This window comes from Pipistrellus kuhlii, unplaced genomic scaffold, assembly GCF_014108245.1.
Source record: "Pipistrellus kuhlii isolate mPipKuh1 unplaced genomic scaffold, mPipKuh1.p scaffold_m20_p_5, whole genome shotgun sequence".
NCBI classification, from domain to species: Eukaryota; Metazoa; Chordata; class Mammalia; order Chiroptera; family Vespertilionidae; genus Pipistrellus; species Pipistrellus kuhlii.
This window is the reverse complement of record NW_023425551.1, coordinates 37,321,521-37,345,638: the sequence shown is the minus strand read 5'-3', so window position 1 is coordinate 37,345,638 and position 24,118 is coordinate 37,321,521. Positions and strand designations below refer to the sequence as shown.

The 24,118-nt window shown below is 38.1% G+C and overlaps 1 protein-coding gene across 2 annotated transcripts; it reads right to left on the bottom strand.

Annotated features, from left to right (window-relative positions):
* Positions 1–1,031: 1,031 nt before the first annotated feature.
* COQ3 (coenzyme Q3, methyltransferase) lies at positions 1,032–20,466 on the bottom strand. Of its 2 annotated transcripts, XM_036413521.2 has the most exons (7): positions 20,324–20,466; positions 13,945–14,062; positions 10,947–11,099; positions 8,300–8,399; positions 6,491–6,733; positions 2,887–3,046; positions 1,032–1,373 (listed from the first exon to the last, which is right to left on the bottom strand). In XM_036413521.2, the coding sequence occupies exons 1-7, from the start codon at positions 20,430–20,432 to the stop codon at positions 1,210–1,212; spliced, it is 1,047 nt and encodes a 348-aa protein (XP_036269414.1). In that variant the 5' UTR covers positions 20,433–20,466; the 3' UTR covers positions 1,032–1,209. The 2 variants fall into 2 exon arrangements, with proteins under 2 accessions (XP_036269414.1, XP_036269415.1); XM_036413522.2 differs by lacking the exon at positions 10,947–11,099.
* Positions 20,467–24,118: the final 3,652 nt, after the last annotated feature.

Here is a 24,118-nt window from a genome sequence, read left to right as displayed (position 1 = left end):
GGATGTTTTTGGTTTGTCTTGTGTGTTTTTTTGACACAGAGAAGGCTTGCATGCAATTTGCATCTTATTAATAATAGTCATATAAGAATTAACCAATGTCACCCCAATAGATTTAATAAAAGTATATAGTCAAATAAGAATTTCCTTCCTAATAAAGTCACACTGTAAGTTAAAAGCAATTGTGTGACTGTACTAACGCTTTCTTTTATTTAGTCTTGTTTCCTCATTATTTCCTATATCGACATTTACTTAGGAGTCTTAGATCTTCAGACCTACTTCTGTAAGCGTATAATGATGCAAGTATTTTTATGGAATTGCAGACACCTCACTAGTCCAGGTTTTAAAAACTTCCAGTGAAAAAAAATAAAGTAAAAAATAAAATAAAAAATAAAAACTTCCAGTGAGCATGGCTTGACCCTCGTTGCCCAGCAGTATCAGTATACCACCTCTACTTAATGCTCTCAGTGCTGTTTGTATTCCAGATCAGGTGGCTCAGAAGTCCTGTAGGTGCCCCTAGCACACAACAAAAAGACATTTCAAATACTGCCAATATTTTTTACTGTTTTGCTTGCCTGAGATATTTTTGATGTAGTATTTGAACTCAATACTTTTCTTCAATTTATCATTAATATGCAGGCAGGCAGGCAGGCGAGGAATTAGGAGCCAGTGGTCCTGGATTGCAAGATGCAGTCGGACATTCCCCGAGGAGACTTGGATTAGAGAGAGTGCAGGCTGGGCTGAGGAGAACACCCCCCCCCCCCCCCGCACCTGGGCTTTTAATATATATATATATATATATATATATATATATATATATATATATACACACACACACACACACACACACACATGCACAGGGCTTCTAGTATATATATAATCTGTAAGATGGAGTGATTTCCTATAAATATGCCTAACCTATTTAAGAAAGGCTGAGGAACTTAAACTCCTAAAGAATACAATACCAGGACAAAACTTTTTTATCCATAGAATAATTCCTTAAAAATAGCTGTTAGATAAAACAACAAAAACTGTTTTCCAAGGTTTTAGCTCTTTTTATTGATTTTCTTTTCTGCATAACCTCTCTCAAAAATTAAACGCTATATCTGTTGTTTTTGTAAACATCAGGCTTTCAGTCATGCTCCTAAGGTCCTTGAAAATATTCATTTCTTCAGCTCATCATCACCACACTGGGTTGGTGGCAGCATCAGCTCAGAGCTTTTTTTCATCCCCCTTTAAAACAAGCTCAGAGGGCACCGGGTGCTCCTGCTTCACAGCGTGAGCGGCATAGTTAAGGCTGGTATTTCCACTCCAATGCCAATGGCCTGAGAAGGGGTTGTAGATCATTCCTGCCACAGTTTGAACTGAGAGACCATCTGAAAAACATATCACAAAGAGTAGATTTAGTAAGTACTTACCTTTCAAGAGCAGAGTCTCATGCAACTCTCCATGTTAAACGAGGACGTCTAACCCAGCAGGCAAAAACAATGGTCACCACGTGCTGATCACTCCTTCCTGCAGCACAGAACGTAAACCCCAAAGCCGACTGCCTGGCCTCAGGCCAGCTCTGGCACCTAACAGATGATCCTGGGTAATTCATTTCACCTTTCTCAATGTCAGTTTTCTCACATGAACAGAACATATAACACAGAGTTGTCAGAATTAGATGAGATATGTGTATAAAGTAGCACAGCACTGGAATTTGGTAAGTACTCAAACATTAACTGTTTTTAGGAAATATATACCTGCCAACAAGGGATTGTTCCTATAAAGCATCTTTAAAATATTTTTTCTACTCTGTTTTCAACAAAGTTACTTGCAAAAATCTTTAGAACTTACTATATTGCATTGGACTGACAATATTCCAAGTAAAATCAAGTTTATTGATATATTGTTTATGAACAAAAAACATGAGATGAGTCTAATTACTTGACAGGAATATTAATTGCCAAATAAATGAACTAATAAACATTATTACTTAACAGCAATGTAACACATAAGTCTAATGTTCATTATGAGTAAAGCAGAGATAGGCATTGCAGGGAGTACAAAAAAGAGACAGAGTTAAAAAAAAAAAAAAAAAAAAAAAAAAAAAAAGGCCTAGTTTGACTTCAAGACCTTACAGGCCAGAAAGGATCATAAAAACACCAAAATAAGTATAATATAAGGCATGCTATAAAAAACATAAAATACAGAAAACTTCACAAGGAAGTTCAAAATATATCTGAGTGTGGCGCAGTGTTTGAACATTGACCTATGAGTTAAGAAGTCACTGGTTCAATTCCTGGTCAGGGCATATGCCCAGGTTGTAGGCTCGATTCCCAATGTAAGGGGCATGCAGGAGGCAGCCGATAGATGGTTCTCTCTCATCATTGATGTTTCTCTTTCCCTCTTCCTTCCTCTCTAAAATCAATAAAAATATTTTTTAAAATTATATATATTAAATACTTTATAAATATTAAATATATAAAAAAATTTAAATATATATTTAAATACACACACACACACACATACACACATAGAAATCAGGAAAAATAATATGTACGATAAGCTAATTCAAGGAGGGCCTCATCAGGACAAACTGAGGATGTGTAAATAACAGATATTTGTACCTCATTCTTAAACATGTGAGGACTAAACAGCCAAAAGGTATTCACTGATCAAGTATGATTTGCTTGGTTTTAGGTTAGGTGCCCCAGGTGAGAGAAAATGGTATCTAATACTTAATCCTAACTTCGAGGAGTTTATGATCTAGTTGAGGAAATGAAACCAACATCCAAAGAACTGTGGCCTATTGAAGTGCTAGGTTGTGTGATTATTAATTATAGGTACATTAAACATTTAGCTAGGCCTTGAAAATTCTTAACTGGAAAAATTCTTAATACTTACTTGGTTCCAGAATGCTCTCTAGCTTTTCAGGTGAAACAAACTTCTCCCACGTATGAGTACCTTTTGGTACAATACCTGCAATTTGCTCTGAAAAAACAATTCCCAAGGCATAGGATAGCTGTGTTTTGTTAATTGTAGTAATAAATAAAGAACCACCAGGCTAAAAAAGTAGAGAGAAAGAGAAGTAAAATTTTAAATGTCAGGAACATCAGTTAGGTAAAGGCTTCCCTTCCCCCACCCTCTTCCTTTCTTCCAAATAATAATTTGCTTCTGTTGTTGTTAATCCTCACTTGAGGTTATTTTTTCCTTTGCTTTTCAGAGAGAGTAGAAGGGAGGGAGGGAGGGAGAGAAACATCGATGTGAGAGAGACATATTGACTGGTTGATCCCCCATGTGGGGATCAAACCTGCAACCCAAGTATGTGCCCTTAATTGGTTCAGTGAGCAGGTCAACACTTTAACCACTGAGCCACGCTGGCCAGGGCCCTTCCAAATAATTTAAGTGCAGTTAAGATACATAAGCATGAATACAATATAATTTACTAAAATAGTATTTTTTCCCTTTGGAAATTCATTAATAAAGGCAGTCCACTGCCAATTCAGTCACTGAGTTTATGCAACAGTGCTTATAACTCTTAAAATCATATGATTTTATGTTTATATTATACTAGAGTCCAGATGCACAAAATTCACGCATGGGCAGGTATGTCCCTCAGCCCAGCCTGCACCTTCTCCAATCTGGGACCCCACAAGGGATATCCAACTGCCCGTTTAGGGATAGGGCCTAATCAGGCAGTTGGACATCCCTCTCACAATCCAGTACTGCTGGTCCCCAACTGTTTGCCTGCCTGCCTTCCTGATTGCCCCTAACTGCTTCTGCCTGCCAGCTTGATCATCCCCTAACCACTCCCCTGCCAACCTGATTGATGCCTAACTGCTCCCCTGCCAGCATGTTTGCCCCTAACTGCCCTCCCCTGCAGGCCTGCTCACCCCTAAATGCCCTCCCCTGCAGGCCTGGTCACTCCCAGCTGCTCTCCTGTATAGGCCTGGTCACCCCCAACTTCCCTCCTCTGCCAGCCTGGTCCCTCCTAACTGCCCTCCCCTGCTGGCCTGATTTCCCACAACTGCCCTCCCTTACAGACCTGGTCCCTCCCAACTGCCCTCCCCTGCTGGCTTGATTTCCCACAACTGCCCTCCTTTGCAGGCCTGGTCCCTCCAAACTGCCCTCTTTTGCGGGCCATCTTGTGTCCACATGGAGGCAGCCATCTTTGACCAAATGGGGCAGCCCATCTTTGACCACATGGGGGCAGCCAGCTTGTGTGTTGGAGTGATGGTCAACCTGCATATTACTCTTTTATTAGATAAGACAGAGGCCTGTGCATGGGTGAGGGCCAGCTGGTTTGCCCTGAAGGGTGTCCCAGATTAGGTTGGGGGTTCCCTTGGGGCATAGGGCAGCCAGGGCGAGGGGCCTGTGGTGGTTTGCAGACCAGCCACGCCCCCAGCGGCCCAAGAAGAGGCCCTGGTATCTAGGATTTATTTATCTTCTATAATTGAAACTTTGTAGCCTTGAACAGAGCTAAGCCTCCTGCTTGCTCCATGGCCACAGCTATTTTTGTTGGGATTTATCTTCTATAATTGAAACTTTGTAACCTTGAGCAAAGGCCTAGGCTGGCAAGGGTATACTGAAAGTTGGCTTCCACTACTACCAGGGAAATTCAAGCCTCGCTCTGTGGCCACAGCCATCTTAGTTGGGTTAATTTGTATTCCCACTCCTGATTGGCTGGTGGGCGTGACTTGTGGGTGTGGCAGAGACAGTCAATTTGCATATTACTCTTTTATTAGATAGGAGAATACATTGCTTTGTGTAAATCAACTACTTAATAATAAAAATATAGAAATGAGCCGAGACCGGTTTGGCTCAGTGGATAGAGCATCGGCCTTCGGACAGAAGGGTCCTGGATTCAATTCCGGTCAGGGGCATGTGCCTTGGTTACGGGATATGCCCCAGTGGGGAGTGTGCAAGAGGCAGTTGATTGGTGACTCTCTCTCATCGATGTTTCTAACAATCTCTCTCTCTTCCTCTCTGTAAAAAATCAATAAAATATATATTTTTTAAAAATTGCTGGTATAAAGAATATGAAGAGATCAAGATAAGCACTTAAGATAAATACAAGCCATTTATTAAACTGTTCAGTCTGCCATATTTTAGTGACTATATTGATAGTGTTTCCTATATTTATTCCCACAAATAGCAAGGAATTACCATCTCCTTCCTCTTTTATGCATTCTCATTAGACTAGTGAGGATAAAATGCCAAAGAGTCTCTCCAAAATAATCATATAACTATTTATGGGGTGGGGCAAAGGTAAGTTTACAGTTATTGATATGTGAAAAATAATCCCAATGATTAATAAATAATACAATAATAAACTGTGTTTTGAAAACTCACAACTGTAAATCCACTTTCCCCCTACCTCATATGTACATGTATAAGAGAAAGAAAATATATCTCAAATACCATCCCAAGCCAAAAATATAAAAAAGAAGGTCCTGAAATATTGCCCAGTCCATTTAAATGAAAAACTGAAATATCAAACACTATTTCATCACACATTGTAACTTTTCTCTGTAAAACTCCAGTATTGTAAAACATATTCTTAAGAAGCACTTATATGTCAATTATATCTTAATAAGAGCTAAAGGGGAAAACTGCTAAAAATAAGGGAAACTGGGTAAAATGTATATGGGAACACTTTACTATTCTTGCATCTCTTCTATAAATCTAAAATTATTCCAAAGAAAAACCATTTTTAAAAAGCTCTATTTAGGTAAGGGCTAAAACTAAGCATTGCATTCTTTTAGCTTTTGACCTCAGGGTGTTACCTCCTGAATATGTACATAACAGAGTCAATATAATAATAATAAAAATAAAAATATTTTAGGGAAATTTATTAAAAGAAAATTTGAAATCATTTTCAGAGGACTAAGGCTGTGGAGAATTATAGAACAATAATAATGTAAGGGGAAAAAACAGATTTGGAATCAAAATATGTAGCTTTAAACTGCACTTCAGTACCTAGTGACCTCCCAAATACTGATCTTCACTGGTCAAAGGAAATCATAACAATGCCTGCTTACCTTCCTAACTTAGTTGGTCAGATCAAGTGAGGCCATATGCATGAAGATTCTTTTAGAAGCTGAAAACTTAAACTTATCACATATAGAGTGCGTAACAAATGCTATGCCAATTTATGCTGATAATGATGTTAATTGATTTTTAAATGCTAATCTAAACAAATTTTTTAGTATTGTAATTGTCATTCAATGTCTATTAGGTATTTAACTAGACTATATCAATGGGAAAATATCACTATAAATCTATTGGTTGTATTACAATGTTCAGCACCAACATTGTTCAAGTTCCCTGGACATCAAGACGCTGGATCTGGAAAACCCTGGTACTGAGGGCAGGCTGAGAGGCAGAAGTAATCTCCAGCACAAACACTGCCCATAGTTCTGGTTTCCAGTATTATAAGCACTTATTGCTATGGCTATGTATACACACTGAAAAACAAAATCAAACAAGTAAACTCCAAAAGTCTTACTTTTAACACTTGATAGCAGCACTGTATAAATGTTTCTAGGTCAATCACATGCTCTACAACTTCAGAAGCTACGACAGCATCAAATGTTTCTGCAGTCTCTTCCACAATCTCCTCCAGGGAACACGCTCTGTATTCTACCCTCTGATCCAGAACTGGATCAAATGATTTATGGTGCTGTGCTGTCTTAATGTTCTCATCCACAGGATCAATTCCAAGAACGGAAGCCCCTAGCCGCCCTAGAGGCTAACGGTATAAAAAAAAGTTACCCTCAGGAAGAATACGAAATAATGTTACAATAAAAAGCTTATCAAAAAGGCAAAAAGATTAACTATGAGGGGATAAATATTAGATATTTTTTATGGGAACATGGAAATTCATTATACTATTTTCTCTAGTTTGTACACGTTTGAAAATTTCCATAATAAAAAGCTTAAACATGAGAACAGTAATCACAACATAAAACTCATGAAGAACTACTTTCAAATAGTGAAAAAATCATCTGTATTTTCTAGGTACATTTAATATGCAAACAGTACAGTACTGATATATTTAAAGTGCAATAAACGTAACATATAAAAACAGCAAATCTGTATGATATTCAAACTGCCTAAGAAACAATTTTTTCTTGATAGCTTTTTTCTGTGACTAGAAATGATTCTTCATAGCTAAGTCTTCTTTCAACTTTTATATTCAATCACTTCCCACAAAATGCTCACTTTTAAGCATACCCTTAATATTAATCAAAACTTGTATAGCTTTTACAACTCTTTAGTCAATAAGTCAAAAGTATAAATCAAATTATTTTAACTTTAGAGAATAAGACTTGCACTAACACACCGAGAAGATTGTAGAATACATATAGTAAAGTCTTACTCATTTATAACTTGAAATACCACCTATTCTTGAGTCTAAGGGATGTATTTTCACATATTTTACATTTCCTGAAATTTTATAATTTATGTCAGAGAGAGCAGCCCACTGCCACATGAAGAACATGTTCCGTGGAACTTAGCTATGCACCTAAGACCTGTCAGGCTCACTCCCAACTTGCTGTTAAGGACCTCGACAGACCACATCCCATTGATCCTTCTCTTAGATTTATATCCTATACTGTTGCTTAAAATATCTTTCAGAAATCAGATTATGATGCAGCATTAATAGGAGAATACAAAATAAAGCTTCAGTGCATAAATTTACTATAAGCTAAAGCAAGTCTTCACAGACAGAATGAGTATTCTTCCAAGTACTCTAAAGCAGCGTTTTTCAACAGCTGCTCCGCGGCACACTAGTGTGCCGCGAGATGTTGCCTGGTGTGCCGTAGGTGCAGACAAGACAAGAATTTTATAATTTTTCACTATTTTGTTTACTTAATATTTCATAATAAAGTAATTATAAAATACTTTCTTTGTGTTTATTTGATTCCTATTCAAGAGAATTACTTTATATATAGTCAATATAGGCACAGAGTTAAATTTTTTAACATTTTCTAATGGTGGTGTGCCTCGTGATTTTTTTCATGAAACAAGTGTGCCTTTGCCCAAAAAAGGTTGAAAAACACTGCTCTAAAGCACCGAGGAGGGAAGAGCCCTACCAGCAGGCAAAACTCTATTAATAGTTTTTAATATGGAAGCAAAGGCAACGGATGGCTTATCATAGCACCCAAACAGTGGAAACTGCCTAATATCTTGGGATAGAAGAGACACCAAAATTTCAAAGCTATTCTGAAAAAAAAAAAAAAAAAAAAATCCTCACTATATATAATTTTCTGAAATTTTTATATTTTTAAAGAAAACGTTGTGAATCACTTACTTCAGTTAACAATCCACCACCACAGCCAACATCAAGAATCTTCATCCCAGACAAAGGTTTTCCTGGCTGGTGATTAGCAATTGTTTTTAAAAGATTGTCTCTTTTTAAAAAAATTCAAAACATATAAAATTATTGATCTTTATCAATTAAATCTTAAAAGTGCACATTTTTTCAATGACATATTAAATTCTCATTTTAAAATGAATTATTCATTTTTTGGGTAAACAGGTCTTTTGTTTTCAGAATTAAATAACTGTTTAATTTACAAGATATTTTTGTTTTTGTTTTAATATGTCTTTATTGAATTTTTTTAAGAGAGAGTAAGGAAGAGGGATAGAGATAAAACCTTGATGAAAGACATTGATTGGTTGCCTTCTACACATACCCCTTCCCTACCCCACCCCTACCGAGGGCTAGAGCCTGCAATCCAGGCAAGTGCCCTGACCAGGAATCGATCTGGAGACCTCTTGGTTCATTGGTCGATGCCCAACCACTGAGCACTGCCACCTGAGTTAATTTATAAGATATTTTTAGTAATCAAAAGCCAGGGGTTTAAAGTAAAGTTCTTGAAATAGCGTAGTACGCAAATTGTCCCCTCGATTGGGAGTTGTCTGAGAGTTTGACCAGGGGGTGGGGCCAGCCCAGGGAAGGGAGAGAATACCCGGCTGGCAGCCACATATATTTCGTGCACTGGACCCCTAGTATAGCAATAATTATGACTTAATTGTTAGTTTAAACAGTCATGATCTAGCCAGGACTGGTTTGGCTCAATGGATAGAGCGTCGGCTTGGAAACAGAAGGGTCCCGGGTTCGATTCCGGTCAAGGGCATGTACCTTGGCTGCGGGCATATCCCCAGTAGGGGGTGTGCAAGAGGAAGCTGATCAATGACTCTCTCTCATCGATGTTTCTAATTCTCTATCTCTCTCCCATCCTCTCTGTATAAAAAAATCAATAAAATATATTCAAAAAAATACACACACAAAAAAAGTCATGATCTAAAGAAAAACTTTTAAAATAATCTAGTTTAGATTAACCTAATTTATTTGCTTGAGATATTATGTCACCTATTAACTACACTGTTAGTACTTGCTACATCCATTTCATGTCTGCAACAAATAGGTTATTTACAGGGCTTAGGAAAAGCAGATTTTCAGAATTGGCCTATATTACCTTCTAAATTGAGTCTCTTTTAATCTTCTAACTTAATGGTGTTTTCATGATCATGTAAATAGGCACCCAAATCAGATAAACTTAGAATTTAATACTTTTATCATACTTAATCATACTTTTATCATACTTAGTCATACTTTACCACATATGCAAACATAAGCCCATGCACACTCTCGCACACACACACTCACACACTGATAAATATATACTTAACAGTATTGAAAACTAAACTTTTAAGTTCTGTTATACATAATAAAGATACCTTAGGATATCTGTTATTGCTATTAAAATTAATTGACTCCTAAGAATAACCTTGATAGTGGTCAAATAGATAACTTCAGAATGTTATAACATATTAAAAGGACCCATTTCAAATGAAATTCAATCTACACACATCACCCAAAATGACTACCTTACACCATAATTTTGATCATATAATTCCCCTTTGATGGCTTCTAATTATGCTCAGAATAAAATCTAAACTTCTAACCATAACCTGCACTACTGTGGGCGATCTTTTTTAGAATGGTCTAAATATGGTGTCACGGTAGCCTGAATACAGTAGTTCTCAAGCTGAGAATATATGAGAATTATCTGACCCATCCCTGCAACCAAAGCAATAGGTCCAGGGTAAGACCTGGGAATTTTGCTTTTCTAACAAGTTCCCAGGTGATACTGATGTCGCTAGTCCAGGGCCTACACTTTTGAGAACCTCTGATCTAACCTAAAAACGACATTCTACTTCTCCCTGCATTAGTGTTTCCAAAAATTCAGTAATAATGAAAAGATGCCCACATTTCCCTTTGTGCTGCAATGATGAACCAGCAAAAACCAATCAAGTCCCTGAGGGCAGTATGAGTCCGACATTCTGTATCTATCACAGTGCCATGCCCATCTCAGCTGCTCAGAAATGTTTAATGAACAAATAAATGAATAAACATAAGAATGAATGAACAATTTCTTTATAAATGGAGTCTAATGAACCCTGGCCTTTACCTCTGACAGCAAACTAGAAGTTCCTGAAGTGCGTGGACTATGTTTCAGATGATGAATGTCTTAGTAGCTTTTATCGTGTCTAGCCCCCAAGCTCTACCCAAGGTAAGTTCTTAATAAATATTTGTTGAATTGAACTATCTCAGTAGTATTCCCTTTATCAGAACTGACTAATGGTCAAAGTTGTTATAAATGATCTTGATTCCATAGGACTCTAGTTTCTTTTCATGAGGATTTAATTCTAATAAACAAGATAATGTCCAAAAGCACCCTAAATCTTGGATGTTATTTAAAAATTAATGGTTTCAAACAATGGACATTGAAGAGAATCTCCCTAATTTCTAAATAATTTAAAATATAGCATTTTTGAATCTAGGTATAAACCAAGAGAAAAATGAACTGGGGGGAAAAAATGAACTGAAAAGAAGATGAATTATTAAAAAGACCTGCATGTTAAAAGACTTAGAATTTCTGTAACGTTACCTAATAAATGGCACCCTTAGGTCATTCATAGAATGAAGAGGTGCATATACTCCTTGCTCATCCCACCACTTGTGAGCCAGGGCCAGGAAGGTTTTCATCTCATTGCTGTCTACAGTAGTTCGAGAAGTACTGTACAGTCTTGTCCAAGGGTATCTAAGAGGTCAAAAAGAAGAGCCAGGCAAAAACTGCTGGTTTTAAAAATGTAACATGAGTATAGTATATACAAAGATATTCTAATTTATAATTTATTAGATTCTAAATACATGTATTACTCATTTTTTATACTTCGAAACCAAGTTTCCTTATAATCATACTGCTTAAAATACATTTTATTTACAGATGAAACAATTGATTTGCTTTTGAAGTAAGTTACACTGAAAATGAAACCACAAAACTTGGCCTTCTGGGTCACATCCTATGTATTAAAAGCCCAGAGATCGAACAGTGGAACAACCAGAACAGGTCGACCAGTTGCTATGATAAGCACTGACCACCAGGGGGCAGACGCTCAACACAGGAGCTGCCCCCTGGTGGTCAGTTGGCTCTCAGAGTGGGAGCAACGGTTGGCTGATTCCCCAACCAGTGCATGAATCCTGTGCATCTGGCCTCTAATTTAATAATAATAGTAGTAGTAGTAATGGTAGCAATAATCACTTATTGAGTACTTACTAAATGTTACTATTTAAGAATTCAACATATGTCAGATCATCTCACCTAATCTTCCCAGCAACTTTACAAATAGATACATACTACTATAATTATCTTACTAGTAGATATTCTGCACTTGCGGGGTCCCTCAGTCCAGCCTGTGCCCTCTCACAGTCTGGGAGCCCTCGGGGGATGTCCAACTGACGGCTTAGGCCTGCTCCAGCATCAGTCAGATATCTTTAACACTCCCACACTGCCACTGCGCTCACCAGCCATGAGCCTGGCTTCTGGCTGAGCAGTGTTCCCCCTGTGGGAGCACACTGACCACCAGGGGGCAACTCCTGCATTGAGCAACTGCCCCCTGGTGGTCAGTGCATGTCAAAACAACTGGTCATTCACCATCGGGCAGAAACTGTGCTGCTCTTTAAACTGGGAAATACAAGCTCCCGCTTGTTCTGAACTCCAGTTTCAGCTAAGACTTTGGGGGACTCAGGCACATATGAGGTGAAACTGGACTGCCTGGCATCGGGACAGGAATACGAGGGCAGCTTACTCTTAAGGGTGCTCACAGAGATCACTGTTCCTGCCTAGGGGCATGGGACGCAGAGAACCTGGGACTTCTCAATTCAGGGCAGCCATTGCTGTTTGCTCCACCCTGGTGATTGCCAGAGACCCAGCCCCACACAATTTACAACCCCACCCACGCTGTGAGCATTGGCTTTTGCATATGAATGGCCTGTCCTTTTTGCCTAAAACAAACTTCAGCTGTGTCAGAGATTCCAAAAGAAGGCCCAATAGATCTTGCTTCACAACTAGGTCTCATCTGGGCACTTCCAAACACAATACAAAGAGGAGAAATCTACAGATGTCTCTGTAGCTCCTGCTGGGCAGCCCCAGACAGTGGCTGACCTTGCACCTCCTTGGAGATCCAAGAGCCAGTGTACCCAGTGGTGAGAGTGAGACCATACCAGATTACAACTGTTCACATCCATAAGAGACACACTCAAGGGGCAGACTCAGTGAGCACCAAAGCCCTATTATAGCAAGTCCTGCCCCATAAGGGTGTCTCCTATGCAACAGATCTTTCAGTGTAGACATGTGTCAAACACAAGGCCCACGGGCCAAATCCGTCCCGCCAGGCCTTGCAATGTGGCCCGCACCGCGCTGTCATCACTGCACTCCGCTGCGTTTCCATCACAATGACAGTTTATGACTGTTCAGTAAACCATTCGGCCCGCGATTTAGGCTGGATTTTAGATTTTGGCCCCTTCTCTGATTGAGTTCGACACCCCTAGTGTAGACACTGCTGGTCATCACAGCCAATTGGCCTGGGGGTCAATTCCTCCCAGTGGTACCAACAGTAATTAAGGGTTAACTACAACAAGACTGTGCAAACAGCCCACAAAGGGGTGCACCAAGAGTGTTTACCTCGGGTGACTGGGGAGGCTGGGCCACTGGGCTCTATAGGACACCTACCACACAAGGCCACTCTATCAACTCAAGGAGACATAGCAACTACCCAGTACATAGAAACAAACACAGGGAATGCCAAAGGCAAAAGACAAAGAGAGAATATTTAAAGCAGCAAGAGAAAAACAGTTACCTACAAGGGAGTACCCATTCGACTGTCAGCTGATTTCTCAACAGAAACTATGCAGGCCAGGCGGGAACAGTAAGAAATGATGATGAATAGCAAGTGATGAAGAGCAAGAACCTACAACCAAGAATACTCTACCCAGCAAAGCTATCATTCAGAATTGAAGGTCAGGTAAAGAGCTTCACAGATAAGAAAAAACTAAAGGAGTTCATTACCACCACATCAGTATTATATGAAAGCTGAAGGGTATTCTCTAAGAAGAGGGGAAAAAAGATAAAGATAAAAATTATGAACAACAAAGTGACAACAAATACATATCTATCAACAAGTGAATCTAAAAATCAAATGAATAAAAAATCTGAAGAACAGAATAAATTGGTGAATATAATAGAATCAGGGGCATAAAAAGGGATTGGACTGACAATTCTTGGAGGGGGGGAGAAAGTGGGGGAGTAGGATAAGAGATTGGACAAAAATATTACACCTATGGATGAGGACAATGGGAGGGGTAAGGGCATGGGGTGGGGTGGGAACTGGGTGGAGGGGAGCTATGGGGGGGAAAAAGAGGAACAACTATAATACTCTGAACAATAAAGATTTATTTAAAAAACACAAGAATATGTAGATACATAAAAGTATCTTAATCAAATCATCTGAGCTATTAAACACTAATTGTGTTATTAAACACAACCAATATAAAACTAATATTTACATAATTATGTAAATATTTGCCACAGTAATGAATAAACTTACCTGTAACTTTTCATTGTATTCAAGCAGGCAAAAGTCATTCTATAGGATTTGAACCACATGATCCTGTATTTACTGAAAACCCATGGTTTAATTTGTAGAGTCCAACTGAGCTGATTATCTAGATTGGAAAAAAAAAAAAATTAAATGTTCAGAGAAAGCACAGTATGAATCCTTAATATACATGTACTTGAAGAAACTAAAAGGTTTTTTTAATTTTGGATTTTATTCTAAAATATAAAATAAAGGTCTTGCATTCCACCATCTAACTCTAATCAGACATTTCTGAAATGGTAGTATGCATATGTAAAAGTTTTTTCACACCATTAGTTGGTGCATCCACATTACATTGCACAAAATTATAAAAAAATGATATTCAAATTAAAACTATATTACATTTTAAGAGGAGACATGAGGACATCTGTATTTGTGTCAACTTTTAAAAAGGGTCAAAAAACTACATTACCTTTTAAATTAAGGTAATACTTATTCTGAGATTATATGTCAAAACTAATTCAAATTCTGTCACTTCCATGTTAGCTACAAAAAACGGACATATACATATGCTCAACACCCTTTACAGAAGATAAAACTGTTGTATAAAACATTTTAAAATAGCACTCATTGCCGAAAACAGTTTGGTTCAGTGGATAGAGCATTGGCCTATGGACTCAAGGGCCCCAGGTTTGATTCCGGTCAAAGGCATGTACATTGGTTGTGGGCACATCCCCAGTAGGGTGTGTGCAGGAGGCAGCTGATTGATGTTTCTCTCTCATAGATGTTTCTGACCCTCCCTTACTCTCTGTAAAAAAAATCAATAAAACGTATTTAAAATAAATAAATAAATAAATAAATAAACAAACAAACAAATGGACTTATTTGAAAATAACAACAACAACAAGCATTCCACCCAAACAAAAATAAAAGGTATACTCTTTCAAGTATGTATGGAGCATTCATAATGATAGACCATATCCTGGGATATAAAAGAAATCTTCACAACTTTAAGAGAAGTGAAATCATATAAACTATGTTCTCTGACTGTACTGGACTCAAACTAGAAATAAATAACAGAAAGATAACATGAAAAGAACAAAAACACTTAGGAATTAAACAACACAATTTTAAACAATCCATGTCAAGACAAAGTCTCAGGGAAACAAAAGTGAAATAAATTAAAAGACACAATATATAAAAATCTATAGACATAGTTAAAGCAGTATTTAAAGGGAAACTTATAGCACTAAATATGCATATTAGAAAAAAGGAAAGGTCTCAACAATCGAAATTACCACCTCAACAAACTAGAAAAAAGAAAGTAAAATAAACCCAAAGCAAGCAGACAAAAGAAAATAATGATAAAAGTAGATATTAATGCCCTAGCTGGTTTGGCTCAGTGGACAGACCATTGGCCTGTGGACTGAAGGGTCCCGGGTTGGATTCTGGTCAAGGGCACATGCTTGGGATTGTGGGCATGATCCCCATTAGGGGGTGTGCAGGAAGCAGCCAATCAATGATTCTCTCTCATCATTGATGTTTCCATCTTTCTGTCCCTTTCCCTTCCTCTCTGAAATCAATAAAAATGCATTTTTAAAAAAGGTACATACTGTACAATTCCATTTATATAACACTGTTGAAATGACAAAATTCTAGTAATAAAGAAGAGATCAGGGATTGCCAGGGTTAAGGTTAAGGTTGGGGTTAGGGTCTGACTGTAAAGGAGTGGTACCTCGAAATTTATTTGTGATTATGAAAGAGCTCTGTATCCTGATTATGATAGTTGATAGACAAATTTCTACATGTGGTTACACACAACCCCCCTTCCCCTGACACACACACAAATGTAAATGTGGCAAAATCCAAATTAGTTTTGTACTTTAGTTAATTGTTTTATATTAATGTCAATTGTCATTTTAACCTAACAATATATTATAGTTAGATTAAGATGTTATCACTAGGAAATTGGTATAAGGCATATGGAAATTCTACTATCTTTGCAACTTCTTGTCTTAAATTATTTCAAAATAAAAATTTTATTGATTGATTTTAGAGAGAGAGAGGGGAAGAGGGAGAGAGGAATGTTGGGGAGAAAGAGAGGAAGGAAGAAATCCATTTGCTGTTCCACAAATTTATGTATTCATTGGTTGAGTGTTTGTTGGTTGGTTGGTTGGTTTTTTAGTAATCCTCACCTGAGGATATTTTTCCATTGACTTTTAGAAAGAATGGAAAAGAGGGGGTTGGGGAAGGAAAGAAACATCTATGTGAGAGAGACACATTGGTTGCCTCCTGCACATGCCCAACTGGCACTAGGCAACAAGCCTGCAAACCAGCTATGTGCCCTTGACCAGAAATCAAACCCATGATCTTTGGATGCAGGTGGATGCTCTAACCACGGAGAAACAAGGGTCAGGGCCCATTGGTTGATTCTTGTATGTGCCCTGACAGGGGATTAAGCCCACAATCTTGGTGTGTAGGGATGATGCTCTAATCTGGCTGGGGACAAGGTCAAAATAAAAAGTTTTAAATTAAAAGTACAAAGAGGCGCCCTAGCTGGTTTGGCTCAGTGGATAGAGTGTTGGCCTGCAGACTGAAGGGTCCCGGTTAAAGGCCACATGCCCAGTTTACAGGCTCGATTCCCCAGTAAAGGGTGTGCAGACAGCAGCCAATCAATGATTCTTTCTCATCATTGATGTTTCTATATCTCTCTCCCTCTCCCTTCCTCTCTGAAATAAAAGTATATATTTAAAAGAAGTACAAAGACTCACTACAAAGCATCCTTCTTATCCCCCAACTCCAGTTATCCAGTCTCGATCTCTGGAAGCAACCTGTTACTAATTTGTATGTAGGCTTCCAGCGATATTTTACACATATATAATTTTTATCAGTTTCTCTATTTTAATACAAAATATAAAACAGTACACACATTCTTCTACACCTTACTTCTTTTAACCTAACAATGTATTTTAGGAGGTTTTTTTCATAACAAAGAACATCCTTTTTGTAGGGCTGCATGGTAACCCATTATATGCGTGTCTCATAATTTACTTGCACAGTCCCCAATTAATGTACATTTGTTTAGGTTATTTCTAATTTCTTGCTATTCCAAAAACATAAGACTGAATTACATAAGTAATTTCATATATGTATGCATGAGTACCCAGGAATCGTGTCAAATGGCATGTGCACTTACTCATTAGTAATTGCCACTGACAGATGTTTAAACCTAGATGAGAATTTCTAATGTTGGTTTCCCCGGTGATAACACATTGATAGTTCCCATGCACGGTATTATCAAACCTTTTTATCTTTGCTAATCTAATAGATAAAAATGGTGTCTCCAAGTAGTGCTAATTTATCATGAGTTTATGTCTTAAGTATAATGGTGTGATGGTCTGAATGTTTGTGTCTTAACCCCCCACCCCCAAATTCATATTGTAACCCCCAAGGTGATGGCATTTGATGGGGCCTTTGCAAGGGGATTAGCTCATGAGGGTGGGGCCCTCATAATTGGTTTGGTGGCCTTATAAAAGAGATCCAAGAGGACAGAGCAAAGAGGCTCCATCTCTGAACCAGGAAGTGGGCTCTCACCAGATACAAAATCCTAGATTTCCTAGTCTTCAGAACTATTAAAAAAAAATCTGTAATTGCTAAGTCAGCCAGCCTGTGGTATTTTATTACAGCATTTCTAAGACAAATGTTATTTGTATTTCATGTCTTGTCTTTATCTGCACTACCTACCTACCTGACCACCTTTTAAGACCCAGTTCAAATACAACCTCCTTTATGACTTTATGTAGATAAATGAGATATTAGATAATTATGTAAACTGTAACATATAGGTAAGGAATAAGGTATTATCATGAAACTGAGCCTTAGAGCCTTCCTGCTCTCTACTCAGTCATCACCCCAATTCTTTCTCTACCAGAATCTGTGATTATTCTTGTATTTGAGATTTTAAAGTAATGGAGGGAAATTTCATTTACTTCAAAAGTCATTTATCCAGCGCCTGTAAGGTATTGATAGTGAACAAAATCCATACTCTGCCAATACGTTAGGCCAGCAATCATCATTTATTATCTGGACTACTCTAAGGCCTCATGGAGCCTAGTCTTGCCTGTCTCTGTGCCACTACAACTGCCAAGGGTTAGTTCTTAATTTTAAAAAAAATATATATATATATTTTTTATTGATTCCAGAGAGGAAGAGAAAGGGAGAGATAGAAACATCAATAAGGGGAGAGAATCATCAACTGGCTGCCTCCTGCACAGTCCCCACTGGGGATCAAGCCTGCAACCGAGGCATGTGCCCTGAATGGGGATCGATCTGTGACCTTCTGTTTCATAAGTCAACACTCAACCACTGAGCCACACCAGCTAGGCCAAGTGTTATTTCTTAAAAACAAGCCTGATTATGTTGCTTCTTCTGTCATTTCCCACTGTCCTCAAAATACTCAACCGAGGAGGTACACCTGGCCTTGCAGGACTTGTCATGGCCTAAAAAGTCTCCTCTCTCATCCCTTATCACTCTCTGCACATTTGCAGTCCTCCATCTACACTACTTTTCAAGGAACACTTGGCCATTTCCCAGAAACCTCCTCACAGATATTCAAGCTGGTGCCTTTGGCCACTCTACCTGCTTCTAAAACTGGCCATCTCCTTCAAGACAACTCCCTACACACCTGTTTAAGAGGATTACCTGATCCCAAATATGTATTAGGTGCTCCTTCTATGTTCACTCCCAATATTTGGAAATAGTTATATTGTATTTTTTCTAAATTTCTGGTTATAAAAAATATTTTTACTGAAAAGAAAAAAAAAAAAACCCTCCAAAAAGTGTATGATTAAATGACAGGTCACCAGTCCACCAGATAGTCACTATTAACATTTTTATGTATCTCTATTCTCTATCTCCATCTACATAGCTCTAAGTTCATAAAACACACTGATTTATAACACTTTAATACTATATCCTAATAACTTTGCCAGGTGGATACACATTGATTTAAATCATTCCTTTTTATTTTTTAATCCTCACCCAAAAATATGGTTTTACTAGAGGTCTGGTGCACAAAATTAGTGCACTGGAGGCAGGGGCGGGGGTGGAGAATGGGGGTCCCTCAGCCCAGCCTTCACCTTCTCACAGTCTGGGACCTCTGGTTCCTTACCACCAACCTGCAGTAGAGGCGGGAGATTCCCGCCACCACTGCTACACTCGCCAGCCAGGCTCCGGCTGCACTCAACAGCCATGAGGCCCTGGTGCCCGGCTTCTAGCTGAGCGGTGCTCCCCCTGTGGGATCACACTGACCACCAGGGGGCAGCTCCTGTGTTGAGCTTCTGGCCTTGGTGGTCAGTGCACATCAGAGCCACAAGACATACAGATGGGTCAATTTGCATATTAGGGTTTTATTATATAGAATTGATTGGAGAGAGGAAGGGGGCGGGCAAAAGACAGAAATAGGGAGAGAGCTCCATTGGTTGTTTCCAATAGATGCCCCTACCAGGGATTGAGCCCAAAATCTAGGTATGTGCCCTGACCAGGAATCCAACCTGCAATCCTTTTGGGGTATGGGACTACACTTCAACCAAGCCACCCGGCCAGGGCTCAATCACCCTGTTTGTTGGCTAGACTAGTTTCCACTGTATGAGAGGACCAACGTTAACTCTATCGGTGGGCCTTTAAGTTTCCTTTTTTTGGTCATTATATCCTAATCTTAGTTGTATCCTAACATTTTTAGAGCCCCTTGAGCTATCATTCATTTTAAAATCCCCAGTGCCTGGCATACAGTATTTATTAAATGAGCTTCCTTAAAGAATGAACTTAGCTTTCTGGTTAACATTGGGAGCAAATAATCTGTTTCCTACAAACATCAAGTGCGGTGCATTATTTTCTTAATCTCTGCCAGTAGTCTGTTGAATTAACCTATTAATCAAAAAGTGGTACAGCTGCCTTAAATTATTCCTGACGAGTGTAAGATAAGTGCAAACAGGACACCATACAACGTTACTGTGTTCGAATCACTGGGACGGAGCTGGCGTCCCTTCCCGCCGGGGGAGGAAGACGCTCACCACGACCTTGGGGCTCCGCAGGGCAGCCCGGCTCCTAAGGAACTCCCACAACCAACGGAGACCAAAGCCGCCGGCCCGCGCGGGGGCCGCGGGCTGCGCTCCGCTCGGCAGGACGAGTCCCCGCTATTCCTCCCGGCCTCCGGGAAGGGGAGGGCGGCAGCCGGGCCGCCCACTCCGCGAACAGCGGGGCCGGCGCGGCGGGAAAGGGTCTCCCGGAGCCGCGCGGCCCAGCGCCCGCCGGCCGCCCCCCCGCGCCTGCGCACAACGGCGGGTCCGCGCGGTGGGCGAATGTTGGGGGGACCTCGGCCCCTACTCACCCGCTGACGGGGCTAAGCGAGAAGAGGCGGCCTGTGCACCCCGGAACCCAGACTTTAACACTCCGAAAGAACGGCTCCCGCTGGAGCTCAGCTTGCGGACTACCCACATCGCCAGAGGTACCACGTCCTTTCCGGTCCCTCCGGTACAAGATCCCCAATAGAAAGGTTCCGAGATCCACTCTCGCGCAGTCAGGAGTCCATCTAATCACGGTTGCACTTAGTGGATGTTTTATATATCGATAGCTATATTCACCTTCAACGGGTCAAATTGTGTATGCCATTAAACTATAGAATGTTTCTATTATCATAAACGAACTTAAAGACCTTTCTATTATACCTGTCCCTATATGACATCATAGCCAAAGTAGCCATCCATGTTACTATTGTACTTCCTGCTACGTCCTAACTTTTCTTTTATTCCCTGGTAGCTCTACTTCATATTTAACAAATGTCTCCTAGAGGATTTTTATACCCATTAGACATCTTAGAATCATGAAAGCATGGGAACACTTCTCTAAAGAAATAATTGTCAAAGTCAATGTCAGAGGGCCTCAAGTCTAAATTGAGTATTTCCTACAAGTGACCTGATAATATTCTAGACAAGGGCATACATTATATAGCAGAAGACTGTTAATTACCCAGGCTAGGCAAGCTTCATTTAGAGCAAGAACGGTGATTTGTAACATTATACCTCTAACTACATAAAAGCCTTTCCTTGGATAAGAAAAATTTCCAGCATTGAAGGTAAAAAAAAAAAAAAATCATTGTATATTTTCAAAGGGCTTTTTGAATTAGTGGAATTTACATAACTCAGTAATGGCCTTTCACTTATGGCTTCTTAGTAAAATATTGACCTCATTCTAAGAGTGGTTACGGACCTCAGCCATCTCTTCACAACTCCTCTCTCAAGATGGCAGAAAGCTCTGCATAAAAGATCCTTTAGCATGTGTTATTTGCTGGAGTAATAGACCCAAGGAAAAAAAAGCAAAGTGCATGATTAAGTTCTGGCTTTATTTAAATGTACTTGCTTTTAATAACCACCTCACCGAATTTCAGAACCTTCCCATATTTTCAGTTCAAAAAAAGCAATCAGTAATTTGTCAATCAAAAGCTTATTGAATACTCACTAGTTTGACTTAGATAAGCAAAACTAGCTCATGTGGTTTTTCTCTACAAATGCAAAAGGCTTTCCCAGACACTTAAACCTGAGTTATTCTGAAAGGATTTGCAGTTGTTATATGGTACATAGCGATTGTTGGAGCTATGGTATCGCCCATAAATGTGTTGTCAACTAGTCTACAATTTTACTATAAAACTAAAAATCCTTAATAAATTTGAAATTCAATTTTATATAAACTCCTTTCATTCATGTTAAGGGTAATGTGCTCCCTTACAGCTAAGTTTTATTCCTTTAAAATTATATATTCCTTTAAAATGATATTTACCAGAGTTTAACTGGTATTGTAAATTTTAACATTTATAAAACTTCACCTAAATTGGTTAACTAGAAAAATTTTTACTTACCATAATCAGAATGTGGCAGATTTAACCTGTGCGTTTAGAGAACTCTATACCTGGTAAACCTTTATGGTATAAATGTAACTCAGACATGCCATGTTAGTCCTGGCTGTATATTTCAGTGGATAGAGCTCCAGCCTACATATGGGTCTGAGAAGGGTCTTGAGGCATGCCCCTGGTCAAAAGCATGTACCTTGGTTGTGGGTTCCATCGCAGTTGGGCCCAATCAGACAAGCAATCGATGTTGATTTTTCTCTCTCTGTCCTCCTCTCTTCCCCCTCCCTCCCACTCTGTCTGAAAATCAATGGGGAAAGTATCCTTTGGTGAGGATTTTAAAAAATTAAAAATAAAACTGATACAAACCTGCATAATACAGCATGAGTTACTTTAGGACTAATAAAAAGCCCATTTTTTTTTTCATTTTGGTTTAGACTTTGCAACCAAATTCTACTTAATATTGAAAAACTTAAGGGCTTTAAGTGTTAAAGATCTTGTAAATAATCTAATTCCACTCTTATATAGTTGAAGAAATTAAGGCCCATATTAAGTGATTTGCTCAAAATACATCAAGTATTAGAGCTAGGATAATCCAATATATTGCTATTTCCATTAACCATGTTTAGTAGACCATTTTAGAAACTTTGGTAAATTAAAATAGATTTTAATATATGTAACAGAAGAAAAACTCAGTTTAAATGAAAAAAATTCCAGAAGACATTATAGGAACTTTAGATTTTACATAATTCCTATGTAAAAAGAAACTATATTTGTGAAATTCATCTATTGTATAATAGAAAGATGCTAAAAAAGACATTTTACAATGGCAAAAAACATACACTGAGATTCCACACCAATTTTTATTTATATTTTGGGGCCTAAAACAAATCTTATAATTATTTCTTCCAAATTACATTTTATGCTCTTAATGGTGTGGTTCAACCCCATTCCACAATAACAAATATGATGAATACACTAGAAATGTGTTTGTTTGTTTTTAATTCTTATGACAGTTTTTATTAACTAATCCAGACCAATGATTGTCTCAAAAGCTGTATCTATTAATTTTCTGGTGGTGTTATTTTGAAGATTTCATAATTAAATTATACATTTAATGAACTTATGTGTAAGTTTTAGCATTCACATCCCAAATCATGGAAGACCTATTTTATAAAATCTTACCATTCAAGGTAAACATACTTCATTACATGTCAATGAAATGATGAATTCTCTAAATTATCCATTAAAAAAACCAAATATCTATAACACTAACGTGTCTACTAATAATCACACACATCATGACTGTGTTTTTAAAAATAGCTACAGATTTAATAAGAGGCTTGCATATTATGGCAGAGTAAATAAAGCTTTCAAATACTGCTTTTGGCTCTAGTTCATATCTTGCCCAAAAATGTGCATATCATAGCCAGCAGAACTTTTCCGTAGAATTTTATTTTGAAAATATTATTTCACTTGAAGATTGATCTAAAAAACATTTTAAGATATGAAAATGTTATACAACTTATCTATTACAAATTAATTGAGTAATTCTACAATTAGGTATACCATGTTAGCTCACCTACATAAAAAATATTGCACACTTTCCTTTATTTTGTCTCCAGATGTGACTGATGTCTAAACTATATAGAATTCTAAACTATTTAAAAGTTATCCTGTGAAATGTCAACTTTATAAATATCAGAACTGAATGCACTGTAAAACAACCATTTTGGTAAACATGCATTTATTCACAGTTGATTTATTTCCTCTAGATAAACGCATAACTGCTCAAAATTATTTAAGAACTATGTAGAGGTACAAGAGCACACTATACAAATCTATTTCTATCTTTGTTTTGAGGAAATACTGATCTTGGCAAAATTCTGGCTTATTTTAAAATTAACTATTGCTGGTAAAAAGGCATACTTTAAAACATTTCTGTGACCTGCACCTGCTCTTTTAAAATTAAAATTTAAAAGCATTTGTTTTTAGAGACTTCTCTGATTTTTGTGGCATAAGTGAATAATCACATAAAAATGAACCCTGAAAGCAGCTGAGCATTAAAATACCTATAGAGCCTTCATTTTACTCATAAGATATAACTGCCTTAAATTTCTAGACTACTCACCGAGCCTAATTTTAAGAAACAAAACAAAATCATTTTAAATTATGAGACTGACACAGCCTGCATAATATAACGTTTCTCCACAGAGCTGGTCATATACTTTAAAAAATATAAATATATTGAATTGTGAGTTTTATTTCTGTAATAACCCCAAA